Consider the following 16,295-nt stretch of genomic DNA (forward strand, 5'->3'; position numbering starts at 1 on the left):
GCCACATTAGGATCACACGTTCCATTTTATTGATGCTTTCAGTTTTTCTGTTGATATACTGCATGGTTGATTCATGACTTTTAACCATAAGAGTGAAAGAACATTAGCATTGTCTTTATCACGTATGCTAATGAAGCTTTATCTTACATTGTTCCTTTTAATATATAGGACAAGGTGTGCTCTAAACTTGTGCTTTTAACTCCTTTAATGTAATCCAAATGGCTACAAAATCTCATTTTTGTATTTGCTCTGCACAGTGAACGCACCAAGTACTGCTTCTCTGTGCTCAGCAATCCAAGCCCTTGCTTCACCTTACCCCTTACTTGCGCACACCTCTCCTCCACAAAAACCATACTACCCACCAAGTTACATTTGTGGTACAAGGCTTATTTCGTGCTGTACCGCAGCTGTTTTGCACTTCACTTAAAATAGAATTTTTTGGGGATGGATCAATATTCATGAAAATGCATCCTGTTAATTCACGGGGAGCTTGTGACATTAGTGCCTCATGTCTCAGTGCTAGAAAGGATGGCTCAATGTAAACTTGCAATATAGGAGCTGATTTACCCATTGTTATATATTGGAGAAATCTAGCACTTGTATAGATGGGATGCAATCAGGAGGCAGACGGTCGAAATCCTGACCCCTGTCATTTTGCCTACGCTGGGAGCCTAACGCGGACAGGCATGTGTGGGGGGGGGTAGTTTAGAGGCTCCCAGGGGGGACTTAGGGTTAGGCACCCCCTTGGGAGACTTGGGTTAGGCTACGGGTAAGGGAGGGTTAGATTTAGGCACTTAGCGGGGGGTTAGGCACTTGGGGGGTGGGGGAAGAGGTTAGGGTTAGGCACCCCTAAGGGAGGGTTAAGGGGGGGGGGGGGGAGTTTAGTAAATGGTTAAAATACTCACCAATCGGGATTTTCACTGCCGGTCTTCCAGTGTCGGCGGTATTTCATACCGATCCCGTAGAGATTGCTAGATCTACCACCATGTAAAGTAAAGCATCATGCACAACATTTTTAAAAGTACTAATCAGACATCTAGTTGAGTCACATTCTTAGACACTAATGAAACTATATTTGTTTAGCTGAAAGAATAACCTTGACATTACCGGATCAGGTGAGCTCAACACTGTAGCACGTTTCTGTTTAGTGTTCATCCTTGTTTGCCAGAACCCTTTTTCTTTATACAAATGGCTCAGACTTTGCTACAACCTGTCAGTTTTCATATGTTGTGATTATGACATAATAGCTTAAGAGAATTACTTGGCTACAAGAGGTTGAAATGTGAGAGGTGTCACATTCCTACTGAGATTAGATTAACTAGAACATTCACAGCTATTGTGCAGCTTTCTTTTTAAGTTTTAAAATTTGCATTCCAGTTGCACACATAGGGATTGATACAGTGATGTTGGCAACAAAAAGCATTAATTGATCATACAAAAATAGTATTCCACCCATATGCAGAATCATAACATATGTCAACATTCGTCCAGTACCGCATCAGCAGCATACGGAATATACTGGTGCTATATAACAAAATGTTAATAAAATAATAATGTCTGGTTTACATGAAGTCATTGTCATCCAAAGGGGTCTATTCATTATCTCTTAATTTCAACAAAAGTAGGTGAAAATTAAAATTTTTACTTTTGTAGCAATTAAGTTTCGAGGTCATTCAGTATAAAGATAATACAGGAAATATCATGGATATCTGCTGCTTACCTTTCAGTCCTGATCTTGCCTGGTGTCCTCATACAATATTATGGGGACCTAAATTCATCAAGCTCCAAAAATACAACCTTTCTTGAGATTGACAGAGGCAACCTTTGCAAGTGTGGTCTGGCAATGAGGACCATCTGAAGATGGCAAAGAATCTCTGACCCTGTCCAGCTCCTTCTGCCAGACGCAGGGTTCTTTGTGTGCATATATGAACAAAAGTTAACGCGTGTGCACTAGCACCCGCGAGTCAGACTCGGTAGTGCTAGAGATTGCGGCAAGATCTGATCTTCGGATCAGCTGTCTCCGCACCGAAACAATGTTGCAGTGTTCTGGTGATTTTGTATCCAACTCTGCTATTCACAGTGAGTTGGATACTTAATTATCAGGGAGCCACCTGGCCCACTGTAATGAATGGCCCCTAAATGAGGAAGGAAAGTGAAAAATCCTATTGCCAGCAAAAACAGGAGCTTTGACAGGTCATAGGACTTTCTAAAGGTGGGTACACACCTAGCAGATATATCTGCAGATCGATACAGTTCATATACACTGAACGACCATCATCTTCCAGACAGCCGCAGGTCCCGCTAGCCAAGGGGCGTGTCGGGGTGGCTCTGCACCCCTCCCTGCAGTGCCCACTGTGGCAAATGGGTTTCATGTTTGTAAATGACCCTTACTGTCTCAGTTTGACATGGGTGTGACCACCTACAACTGGCTAAACATGTATACAAGATTCACTACATAGAAAAAAAAAATACTTGGACTGAATCTGAATCTCACACAATCCATACGGCATACGTCAAAGACTGAAAGCTGCTTCTGCAAATGCGCTGGATCAGGAATCCGTACACAGATGGAGATCGATAGTGTGATTGGATTGATTCATCTGCTGGCGCTTAACACTTTCGGTGAAATAGGCGTTTCTGGGCAGTAACTGTGCGGCAACTATTCGATAGCACAGAGCACTTCTGTCTCATGTCGTGGGTGTGTAAGCAGAGTTCCTTGCTCAATTGTACCATATGGACAGTAAGTAGAATGCCACGGCCATACCGAAAAGCGTCCACAGGTGTAGCAGAATACGACCCACTATGTCTGACTGCTACAGTAGGTAATTTTTCATTTTTAGTCTGTTTTTATTTTGGATTTAAATCCGTTTCCAACACTTCTATTTTAAGCTCATCGCACCTCCAGAAAAGGTTAGTGTCTGGATGAGAGCTTATTTTTCATTCATTGTGAATCTTCACAATTTTTTTATATTTTTTTTCCTAAATGTCCTAAAAATCCTCATTGAGTCAAGGGAAGTTTCTAGTGAATTACATTAATAGAAATAAGCACATTTTATCACACTGTGCATTTACAGAATATAATGTGTGAGGATCACATAAATTAAAGTGACTAAAATAAAAATATAAACATCCATGGCAAGTCCTGGGACAGACCCTGGTGTATTTGCACATATACATGGGATGTATTTGCTAGGTAGGGTTTTCAGGAGTAGGGAGTTTTCTGTCATTTATTTTACATATTGCACCTTAAGGTGCATACACGATTTTGTAACCAACGATTATCTGTCAGATTTTCTGTCAGATTTTTCCTTGAAAAGTGAACGATTTTTTTGAAGTGTACTGAACAATTTTTACAACGATGAACGTAAAATGTTCCTTCCTGTAATGAAAATCATTATGTTGGACTTTCTGAAATAAACTACAAACGGGGACGCGGTTGAACGATTTTTGTTCATTGTTATAACTCAGAAACTGAACGATTTTTTTTAACGATAACGACGTCGTTATAGTTAAATCGTTCAAAAAATCGTTACGTGTCTACGCACCTTAATTCTTTCATTAAAATGTCCACAGAGCCTGTGACACGGACTGTGCTGGTACTACAACTCTTATTGGCTAACGGACCATGATGGCCACAACAGAAGAGCCACAGGTTGCTTAATCCTGGTTTAAAGGTTCTATTTATGCCATTAGATGTCTTTCTAAGCTCTTGTTCTCTTTTAGCTTTCTCCTGGTTGATGAAACGTCTTCATCTTGTATTCAGGGATGCTTCTGAATTACTACCTAGAAATAATGACATATATTGCCAGCTAACAGCCCCACAGTTGCCTATTCTCATGCAGACTGCGTAAATAATTCAAATGAAGAACATAGCCTGAAGGACACAGCCTAAAACAAAGAAATTCAGACTTGTTAACAATATACTGTATAATGAACAGGTCTTCCAACAGAAAAGCAAATGAGATTTTCAGAGCTGAATCTCCACATCTGTCTAATTTACAAGTAATTTAAAGTCAGTGGTCGGACATTTACTAGAAATTTTTACTTTTCTCCACACTCCCCGTGGAGCCATTAGAATGTTTAAATGGTTACAAGGTGAATCATTAAGAATAAATATATAATCTAATATATTTCATGTATCTCAGTTAGACATCTAATTAATTTGTGGGTGGGATTACTAGCATTGTGTATGATAGTGTAATAGGGGAGCCTTTGAATGGCATTTATTGATCTCTTTTGTGCTAATTTACTAAAGAGCTGATACAGAATTGAATATACAGTGCATCCGGAAAGTATTCACAACGCTTCAGTTTTTCCACATTTTGTTATTTTACAGCCTTATTTAAAAAATGGAATAAATTCATCTTTGTCCTCAAAATTCTAGACACAATACCCCATAATGACAACGTGTAAAATCACACACAATGATTTTTGGAACGATTATCGATTACGATATCGTTTATCGTTCAATCGTTGAAAAAATCGTTCACTTTCTGAGTTAAAACGATGAACGATTATCGTTCATGCGCGTTCACATTTGTAGTTTGTAGTTCAGTCAGACTGACCAACTCAACGATTTTCAGTAAGGGAGTATGCAAAAATCGTTTGTAGTTCAAAAAATTCTTTCATTACATTTAGTAAATGAACGATTTTAGTAAACTATTTTCGTTCATTTTTCCCTTGAAAAAATGTATGAAAATCGTTTACTAAAATCGTTCATTCACTAAATCGTTGTGTGTGTGTGTGTGTGTGTGTGTGTATGCAGCTTAAGAAATCACATGTACATAAGTATTCACAGCCTTTGCCATTAAGCTCAAAATAGAGCTCAGGTGCATCCTGTTTCTACTGATCATCCTTGAGATGTTCTTACAGCTTAATTGGAATCCACCTGTGGTAAATTCAGTTGATTGGACATGATTTTGAGAGGCATACACCTGTCTATATTAGGTCCCACACTTGACAGTGCATGTCAGAGCACAAACCAAGCATGAAGTCCAAGGAAGTGTCCATAGATCTCTGAGACAGGATTGTCTCAAGGCACAAATCTGGGGAAGGGTACAGAAAAATATCTGCTGCTTTGATGATTATACCCATATTCAATATGAAATTTGTCGAAAAAAGCTCCCGGCGATAGTGAAATCAGCGAAAACTTCGCTGATTTTTGGGGAAATCACCCTAACACCCCCAAAAAGATGCTCTGACATGGGGGATCACTCTGGATACCCCCGATTAGCCCTGCTGAAGGATTTCCACCTGCCGCAAACACCTGCAATCAAAAAAACACCTGGGGCATACTTGGGGACCCCCCTAGATTGTAGTTCGCTAGTTTCTAACTTTGTACCCCCCAATTTTTTTTTTCGCCCCCAAAATTAAAGTGCTTTTTTGGGGGTCTTCTGAGGTATTTTTTTAAAATTTTTGACACAGTTTACCTTTGGGGGACTGTCTGAAGGTTGCAGGGTGGTTTCCGAAATGTTGCACCCCAAAACGCCAATTCTGCACTTTTTTTCGCAACCCATTCCTTGGTGATACTTTTTCGCAGGGTCGAATGCAATATACTTTTTCGCACCTGCGAAAAGTTTTCAAATTGAATACGGTGTATAAGTAAAAGTGGCGAAAATGACGTCATCCGAGCGAAAACATCGCAGTTTTCGCTCCATATTGAATACCCCTAAGAGACTGCCAATTGCAGAGGTGGCTGCAAAGTATATTTAACAAGTATTTATACTTGTACTGCAGCAAAGTCTAATCAGTTATCTGCTTCTCACGTCTTTTTGACATTTGATAAATTTACTAACATACTGAAGCCTCCTAGGAAATCCAATGTATTGTCAGTTACTGATTTAAAAAAAGTGTATTTCTTCTATCTGTCTGTTATTTCCCAGTTGTGTTTTTTGCTCACAATTATAAATTTCCATGGAATATATTGGCGCTATATAAACTAGTAAATGGACCCGTGGCATCATCCCGCCCCGTTCCTGTTTGCAGGGCAGTAGTCCTCCTCTCTGATAATTATATACATGTAAATAACTAAAAGACCAATTTCTGTCTGTCAACAGGGCCATAACGAGAGGTTTGCCACTGATGCCACTGCACAGAGCGCATCGCTGCCCCTTCTGGCGAGCACGGTGCCTGGAATGTCACCCTGCAGCCAATATAAGTAAATAAAAATAAAAAGGGATAGTCCATCAGCACAATATTGGAAAATTAGATTAAATATAATAGTGCAATACATTGTAAATATCACTATTTCTCAAGATAAATATAGGCTGCTCACCTGGAAGAGGTGATGTATAGATGTTGTACCAACTCTTAATGGATTAGTATTTTAGCGCACATTTCTCTGCTTTCATTTGTCCTGTATTTAGTTCATCATTGAAAATTTAATTAAATGTCAAAATGTCCTATGCACATTCTGATGTTTGGGCAGCACAGTCGTACAGTGGTTAACATTGTTGCCTCGCAGCACTGGGTTTTGATTTTGACCAAGTTCCTAACAACTGTGGGGATTTTTTTCTGTACTCCCCCCTGCTTGCCTGAGTTTTCTCTGGTTTCCTTACACACATACATGATGATCACTTAAATGGCTTCTAACACAATAGAATGCAATCTCCACTGCGATGGGCACTCCTGTGAATGAATACATTTTATGCTGCTATATAAATTAGGGATGTGCAGGCTCGGATAGGTTCGAATTTGCACATAGAGTTCGGATTTTTCCCTCCAAAAATCGGGTCTCAGAAAGAGGCAAAACGTCATCTTTCATGGACAAACATCATCATTCCTTGACAAAAGTCCATGGAAGATGATGTTTGTCCATGAAAGAACCTATCCGAGCCTATCCGAACCTATCCGAGGCTGCACATCCCTAATATAAATAAAGCTTAATAAAATAATAATAATCTTTAACAACTAACTTCTAATGAATGTTAATTTGTCTTGTGCACCTTGTATATATTTATTCAAAGCACCAGGCTTTTAATATCTAAAAATGTAAACCGAACAGCCTTTAGATATTTTTAAATATGAAGAAATAATTCATGCTTAGAAACTCCTTGGCCCTGTCTGAGGTACGTATAGCACAGTTTAGAGCTACTGCTGCACAGCCTTATCCCTCACAATTCTTGCCTGCTAGCTGAGATATTCCAGCAAGAAATCGTGTCTCAGTGAGGACCTTTCCACGAGGTTCAGTTATGTGTATTAATTCTCAGTTTGTGCGGATCTTTGTCAATATCTCTAGTATAGTTTCAGCTACACATCAACCAATAAACCTGTTTTTATACAAAGAAATACTTAAGGCGGTATCCAATTAGCAGCGCAAAAGTAGCGCTGCAAACTGATCACGGCAGGGCTATCCTATTAGCCCTGAAATGCTGAAACCTGATGTGTCCATGATAAGTGTCGTTTATTCACCCCAAAAAAGGCGAAAACACATAGGCCTGCGAGCTTATCATGGACTCTGTGTGTTTTCGTGAAAACAAAATAATAGGACAGGGTGAAAAAAAATATCGGAGAAAAACGGGGATAATCTGCAAAAAAAATAATCAGTTTTTCTCCGATTGCGGGGATCAATTAGTGTCTGAACAATGTTCGGGGATACTGGGATACCGCCATTAATAATATGCAGAATAAACTATGCTGATTTCTTTAAAAATCAGACTAGACAAAACAATGTAATTTTCCCCCTGTGTATATTGGGACTGCCGAGCTGATGATAGGACCCCTGCTGGGAGAGGATACACCCTGCTTCTATGTTATAGTTGTTGTATATTCCTATTACATGTTCCCTTACCAGTTACTGTGGCAACCAAAGAAAATTGCTTCTACATTAACGCTTTGTGATAAGTTGTAGTGTACCATTCTGGCTTATTGTTTTCTATATGGTGTTTACATAAAGAACTGTGTCATTATCTGGCTGTCCTTCTTTTTCAGTATTTCTGGTTGCTCGTACTGTCCCGAGGGCTGGTGGGCATTGGGGAAGCAAGTTACTCGACCATCGCTCCCACCATCATCGGGGACCTATTTACCAAGAACACCCGCACAGTTATGCTCTCAGTCTTTTACTTCGCTATCCCTCTTGGAAGGTAATCGCTGTTCCCTGCAATGTACTGAGCTGTGAATGCAGAGTAACCTTAGCCAGCGCATACACTGCTCATGTGCCAGTGACTCGTTGTTGGAAAGAGGTTACAGTAAACTGTAAAGACAACAAGTGCCAACAATACACATAATATTTCAAAGAAAAAATGTATATACTGAAGCTTGAACAAGGCATACAAACAAATATGAAGTAACCTCCTGCAACCAAATATAATTTTCATTAACCTATATCTCATTTAATATTACAGTTCAGAACAACATTATCACTTACGCTGTGTATTTAGTACACACATACTTGTCATGTTGTCAGATCAGAAAGAATTTCTGTGACTTTCCAGTAAATTTGTTTGGTGTGTCTTGATTACAAAGTGTTTTTCTTATTCTGCATTTTGATATGGCCGCCTATGATTTATGAACCTTTTTATAAATGATCAGATTGACTAGAGAGAAAGAGGGCATAGACACATTCTGCTCAAGAGAGGAGTTTATCCATACAGACCAATGCAGGTGGCAGAGTTTGTCCAAAGTATATATCAACTAACTAAATATTTTCAAAATCTATATTTTTATCAGGATACAAGGTATATTTTATCTGCATTTTAGAGTGGAGAAAACATTCAGTCCAGCCAATAGCAAGTGCACAAAGAAAACTGTATATGCTTAGTCTATGTGGTCCTTACAGGGTCCATACATGGAATTGCCAGTAACCAGGGTAGAATACCCCTACAATAGCTGACCTTTGCACTGGAAGGCAGCAGACTGTGTGGCGCATAGGGTTCCTGTAGGCTATATCCTATTGTTAAGTGGCACTGTTAGCTCATTTCCTCACAAATAAACATGCAACACTTATCTCCTGCTTTTTTCTGTAAGCAATCCAATAAGCTTGTGGACAAGTGAGAAGCAGCATGAGCCCAGCATGCGTATGGCCTTGTGTATAATAGCTGCTTCATACCTCTTCATCTTCTTATCATGCTAGGACAGGGAGCTGTAGCCTCATGGTTACTGATGTGTGCATTGGTAAGATGGGGTATTACTTTTACCAACAAATAAATATTCAAATTGTCTTTAAATGGTTTGCTATATTTAAAGATGTACAAGTCTATAGCATACATCCCAGCACAACCTTTTCCCTGAAGTGTATGTAAATCTGCATAATGCTGCCTGGATGTCCAGATTGTTACTAATGCATTGGAAGTTTGGGGCTGATTCAGAGATGGACGCTATTGTTTCAGCTGCTGCGTCTTTGTATGCAGGGGCTCTGTGGCAATATGTAAATGCTGCAGAAGGTGTTCTCTTTTACGCATTTGCATTGTTGCCACCCATATGGTGGCCACAGAGAAACAGATGAAATACATACCACTCTGATTTATGCTATACATACTGTATATTCGCAATGATACACATGCAGCTCACGACGTATGTGCATTATGCGAAGAAACCCAAGATGTGGCCGCACATGAAGTTGTAAGTGACTCAGAATCAGTGACAATTTTGGTTGGGCCCACACATTTGTTATGTTCCCGGTTACACACACTTCTCGTTATGTTCCCGGTTACACACACTTGTTATGTTCCCGGTTGCACACACTTCTAGTTATGTTCCCGGTTACACACACTTCTAGATATGCCCATGGTTACACACACACTTCTTGTTTTTTTTCCCCGGTAACACACACACTTCTTGTTTTTTTCCCCGGTTACACACACACACCTCTGGTTATGTTCCCGGTTACACACACACTTCTAGTTATGTTCCCGGTTACACACACACTTCTAGTTATGTTCCCGGTTACACACACACTTCTAGTTATGTTCCCGGTTACACACACACTTCTAGTTATGTTCCCGGTTACACACACACTTCTAGTTATGTTCCCGGTTACACACACACTTCTAGTTATGTTCCCGGTTACACACACACTTCTAGTTATGTTCCCGGTTACACACACACTTCTAGTTATGTTCCTGGTTACACACACTTCTAGTTATGTTCCCGGTTACACACACTTCTAGTTATGTTCCCGGTTACACACACTTCTAGATATGCCCATGGTTACACACACTTCTTGTTTTTTTCCCCGGTTACACACACACTTCTGGTTTTGTCCCCGGTTACACACACACTTCTGGTTTTGTCCCCGGTTACACACACACTTCTGGTTTTGTCCCCGGTTACACACACACTTCTAGTTATATCCCTGGTTAATTACACATGTTTACACTTGCCTTCATTCTTATATAATTAGAAGGGGAAGTCTCTCTTGTAAAAGTGTTGATATTCATCATTGCAATTTTCTTTAAGCTATAATATTCATCTTGGTTCACATAGATAATGGTTGCAGATAGCTGGCAATTTAGAGCTCATTAAGGGGGAGATTTATAAAATCTTAGAGAGGGATGAGGTGGATAGAGCTAAAGTGCTCAATTCAGAGGTGAATGCTAATTCAGCCGCGAATGTCTCTTTGTATGAATACCATTGGCTGTGGCATTAGCATAGAGATACCCACCGACTGCATCGCCAGTCGGCTGCTCTGCATATAAAGTTGCACCTTAGGACGCACATCAGTCACACTATCCGACATTAGAGCAGCCCTATAGTTGCTCAGAATGTTTGCCAGAACATGGATGCTCGTGCCAGTGAAACTATGAAAAAGACACAATCGCTGTCCAATACACGCCTGCATCTAGCTAGCCACTCAGGAAAGGCCCATTGAAATTGTCAGTTTTATAGTGAGCAAGAGGTTTTCTTTGGATATAGGAGATTGGAACTCTGGCCCTGATTCAGAGCCGGACGCTCTGACCAGAGCGCTCGCTCTGAATCAGGGCCCACCTCCATTAATATGGAGCGTCCTCCTGGACGCTCGTATAGCTGTGGGTCACCACCCACAGCATATACGAGCGTGCAGGATGATGGTCGCGATGGTCTTGACCATCGCGACCATCGAAACTGCGAGCAGAAGCCTACGGTTGAGTTTTTCAACCGCAAGGCTAGGAGTGATTTTGGCTCTATCAGAGCCAAAATCACTCCCACTGACATCACTACTGATGTCAGTGGGGCCGGCTTCAGACGGTAGGCGTTCCCTTGGGAACGCCTCCGTCTGGCAGGCACGCCCACCAAAGGGGGCGTGCTGTCAGTCAACATCAACAGCACGCCCCCTTTGATGAGACACTCCGAGCGAAGGAAAGTCTTTCGCTCGTAGGGTCTCGCGCATGCACACGACGGAGCTCCCTCCGTCGTGCGCATGCGCAGTGCGGACCATCGACCCACTTGCGAGCGGACAGCCGCTCGCAAGTGGGTCTGAATGAGAGCCTCTGTCTGTAGAAGCATCCAAAGGATCACTAAGAGACAGGAGCCAGCCATGTAGTCATTCAGGGCCAAAGAGGTTAAGATCCAGAAGGATAGTTGTCCAAAGGGTTAACTTCAGAGGTTAATAATTCACAACCAAAAGGGGTAAGAGCACAATACCTCATTTAAAGCCACAAGCACTTCAAATATAAGCAACAATTATTGTCCTAACCTGGAAAACGTTCACAATATATAATGTGCAAGAACCTAAAATTCTGTACAAAAGTTGTGCTCATGTATTGTGTATTCTTTTCATTACCCTCAGTGGCTTAGGATATATCACCGGCTCAAGTGTCAAGCAGGCAGCAGGAGACTGGCGTTGGGCATTGCGGGTAAGGTATTCAGCTTGGTTATTAATGCTACACAAATATTGTGTTTGCTAATGAAAGGATGTTATTGAGTCAGTGTGTAAGAACAACATTTAACATGTAAGATGGGGAAGACTGTGTGATCGTAACTGCACTCCCCTATGTTTGTACGGAATCTCTATGTAATGCCGGCATGCCTCCTATCAAGATACTAACAGCGGCATCCCGATGGTTCGTATCCCGACCCCCCCACCCCCCCCAAAAAAACTTACCCCATGTGCCACCTAAACTTAACCCTCCCCACCTTCGTTCGGGCTGTTGTCCTCCTGGATTCCGGCGTCTGTATTTCGATGCCTATTTTAAGTCCCCTGTCGGACTTCCAGCATCTGGATTAAGACCGGCGGCATTGCGGCTGCCGGTCTCATATCTACATCCCGTTTGTACAGTATGATCCACAATGTCTTGGAATAGGTTCCTATAATTGCTTTATCTTATTTTGTGCTTAAGTAGATCAAGCACCCAAGTACAGAGCTGCTGTACTGTGTCATTTGACATTTCAGTCGACGGATTGAGATGTTAAGATGTTAAATGGGAACCATTGTCTTGTCTGGATTTCACAGAACAATGTGTATACCTTAGAATCATCGTTATTTCACTTCTACTTACTTCTACCTTTAGCCCAGAGGTCCTCAAGACACCCCAACAGTTCAGGTTTTTGAGATATTAATGGTTAAGCATAAGTGGTTAAATCAAATTGAATGAGGTATTAATTAAGTCACTTGTGGTCAAGCATGGATATCCTTAAAATCTGGGCTGTTAGGGTGCCTTGAGGACAGAGTTTGGGAACCTCTGCTTCAGCTTATGGATTCTGGCCATCTGAGAAAGGTAAAGGACACTCAGAATGAGCGTCTTGCCTCACATATTCAAGAAGTGTTAGCTCTTATTTGGAACTTGATATACGTGTTAAAAGAATTTCACATGAAAATAAAAATCATTTAAAATGCTTGCGGGGAAAGGAAGCTGAATTCATTAACTCTGTTCTTCAACAATTGTGAAAGTTGTGAAATATGGATGGACTATGTTTACAACAAGCGCTGGAATGACCTTGTTGCCAATTACATTAATTGATCTTTATCAGTAGCTGCAACTGAATGTTTTCTGGTTCCCAAATTTACACTTTAGCTGTCTAGGATTATAACAAAGGACGCTTCCTGCTTTGTAGAAAAAAATAACATAGCTGGTTTTCACTAGTTTTTGTTTTTGTTTTTTTGGGGGGGATTTGGCACATATACTTTACACTTCCTTCTCCTTATCACAGCACGCATTGCTTGTCTGGTCATAAATATGGTTTTAAGGCTTAACAAGCGGGAAGCATTGCTTCTTCACCTTTGACTCTCACAAGCTCTGCCTAAGCTGATCTATGGAAAAGCGTAATCACCACATGGAAAAGTTATTTTTGGCTCATAAAAACCCTGGTTTAAGAAACAATAATTAATAATTATTTTGTGGATCCTTTTTGCTCTATCTTTCTTATCCCTTTCTTTATCTTGTTACGAGAGATTTTATATCATTCAGTTCTTTATTTTGTTTTTCTTGTATATCACACTGAGCAGCTCTGCAATGTTCATTGCATGTAGTTATTTGCACAGAAAAGTTCTATGTAGTATCAAAGGGTAACATAAATTAACATTTCTTGTGTAAATACTATTAATTTTTTTTTTTTTTTAAATATCACAGAATGCAGTCAGAAATGTATCTGGGAAATGTTTTAGGAAGCCACACACAAACCAATAAGTTAGTCATCCACATATCAAGATTAACGAGTCAGTGTTTTGTTTTTAGTGTCATACACTCTACATTTTGGACCCTAAGGGGCCTATTCATGATGTTAATTATCGGGGTCCGAACAGACCCTGATAATTAACATTCTAATTCGCTGCGGCCACCAGAGCAATTCAGCATTGCTCCGGCGCAGTGGCAGTTGATGTGAAATCAGCTGCCCCCCCGAGCGGTTTCGGAGCAGTGAATCTTTTCACTGCTCCTGTCGGAGCAGTGACAGTGGTGCGCATGCACGACCTACAGGTCATGCATGCACACAAGAGCCCCGACGTCCGGCATAAGGAGCCGGACAGGGGCGGAGGGATCCAAAAGGATCCCTTCTCGCAACCTGGTCCTACTTCCCATAGGGAAGAGGGGGTTGCGAACCCCAACCGGGGGTATTCACCATCTGAAGATGGCAAATGCCCCCGCAGTCAAGCTCCGAAAATATAATTTTTTCGGATCTTGATGAATTCTGTCCCCATACTAATGTATGGGGAAAGGGGCCATTCCGCAAACAGAAGGTAAGTAGGAGATATCTGTGATATCTCCTGCTTCACCTTCTTAATGAATGGCCCGAATACTTAATTGTCACAATTGCAGGTGAAAATGTGCTTTTTCACCTGCTTTTGTGACAATTAAGTGATGATGAATAGGCCCCTAAATCACACCATTTGCTGAATTAGCACCTTTATTTAATCTAGTGTGTAACCTGACCTAAAGACTGCATACTAAAAGACCTCACTTGGTACAGTATATACTGTACATCCTTGAGGCAACAAACCTAAAAAGCGAATATATGTACGATGCTTGTTGTGTGACATCTCTCACTAGGGATAAACAGATGCTAAATACTCAAGGCTGACTGAACACGTATTTAACACTGTGATCAGAAACTTGCATCAACATTCATCGTAATCTCTCTACACTACAGCGATAATCTAATTTTACAGATGTTATGGCTACAAACTATTCATTACTTTTTCAATTCTGTTTACTGTAAACATGTAACTTATTCAAAGATCATGTAACAAACCAAACCTTGCAGGTGTCACCGGTGCTGGGTATGATAACAGGAACTTTGATACTAATATTCGTGCCGACAGCAAAAAGAGGCCATGCAGATCAACTAAAGGCTAGAAGTTCTTGGTTCAGAGACATGAAGGCACTGATCCGGAAGTAAGTCTATTAGGGCAACACTATGCACGGGGCAGCATATAGATGCTATCATGAGAATTGGAATTATTGATTTTCTTTGAAACATTTCCAGTAACAAAAAGCAGCAATCAGTTTGTCCAATTAGTGCAAAAAAAAACAAATTAGACCAAATGTAATAGCATTTTTGATAAAAAAAAAGACAAAAATCATACTAAATCATAGTCATTCAAACAAGTTTACCATGTTCAAGGGAGTTCTGCCATGGTTTAGCCTGTTCAAATTGATACAAGTTAGTGTTTCCAGTGCTTAATGTGCATCTCCCACTTATTTTACCAGTCGCAGCTATGTCTTTTCTTCACTGGCAACATCTACAGTGTCCTTTGCGACAGGGGCTTTGGGTATGTGGATCCCACTCTATCTATACAGAGCACAAGTGGTCCAGAAGACAGTAGAGCCTTGTAGCTTTGGACCATGCAGCAATAAAGATAGGTAAGTAATAGCACTTGCAGGAATAGATAGAGATGGACATCATTTTTATGACCAGTGCTTCTCACATACTTTTTTGTTCATGATGACAAATTACATATTTTGCCATGTTTGGGAAAAAACTTACTGTGTAAATCCAACCTGTGAATATTTAATCTTCTGCCTGTAATAGTTCATGCGCGAGTGGATTTAATTCATCCAATGGTAGTTTTATTTATTTACCATAAGATAGGAGAGCCAGACATGGTGTCCACAGGCACAGAAAGGAATGCACATGAGCTTCCTCATATAAGACATGATTGGACTTCAACCCCAAAAACTATGATGTCCTATTTTGTTGCATGCATGTGACATCATGCATTATATATGAGGAAACTACTTTTTTTACAGTGATCAGTGTGTTTTATCCATGTGTATCCTCCATTTATCACCACCTTGCAGAACAAGTTGGATGTGTGAGCTAGGTTTCATATAAAATGTGATTTTAGTCTTTTCTACATCGGTTTGACATGTCCCTAACATATCCTATATCTCACTTTCCATATTTATCACAATCTGCATCTCAGATGCGGATTGACTGTGATAAATTCGGCCAATATTGTAATACGATATTCGACTATATCAAAAATCGAATACAGGGACTGAGCTTGTGATAAAGCTCTATCCCTGCAAATTCACTTCACATACTTTTCACTGTATTTTTCGCAAAACTACCTCTTACATTATGATATCAAAAGATCTTAGTCAAATAAACCTTAAAAAACGGAGCACATAGGTGAAGGCTCAGAGGGTCACATGTGACCCTAAGGCCATTGGTGTCCCATCCCTCTTATATGTCAAATATGAATTTGTTCTGCGAACAGTACTGGGCGTCAATAAGAGTTGGGAGTAAATCCAGCCAGAAGATGCAGCCTTGTACTGCAACATGGCAAATGTGAAATGTGCATACAGATGTAGAGTTGGGAGGGTCATGTTATAGGTCATCTCTAAATCCATATTGATGCTGCCCAATATTTGTGCGCTACAAGCAAAAAGCAGAAAGTATTTTCCCTGCATGCAAAATAAAATAGCATTTGTTCTGCTTGC

At 40.5% G+C, this 16,295-nt stretch overlaps 1 protein-coding gene across 1 annotated transcript in view; it reads left to right on the forward strand.

The window, feature by feature from the left end:
- Window positions 1-16,295, forward strand: part of SPNS2 (SPNS lysolipid transporter 2, sphingosine-1-phosphate) — a 102,764-nt gene that overhangs the window by 51,305 nt on the left and 35,164 nt on the right. Inside the window, exons 4-7 of the mRNA XM_088445881.1 lie at window positions 7,930-8,081; window positions 11,705-11,771; window positions 14,614-14,744; window positions 15,060-15,212. Of these exons, the coding sequence (XP_088302007.1) occupies window positions 7,930-8,081; window positions 11,705-11,771; window positions 14,614-14,744; window positions 15,060-15,212 (503 nt within the window). The remainder of the gene's footprint in view (window positions 1-7,929; window positions 8,082-11,704; window positions 11,772-14,613; window positions 14,745-15,059; window positions 15,213-16,295) is intronic.

This window comes from Taudactylus pleione, unplaced genomic scaffold, assembly GCF_031769625.1.
Source record: "Taudactylus pleione unplaced genomic scaffold, aTauple2 ptg000391l, whole genome shotgun sequence".
Taxonomy (NCBI): domain Eukaryota; kingdom Metazoa; phylum Chordata; class Amphibia; order Anura; family Myobatrachidae; genus Taudactylus; species Taudactylus pleione.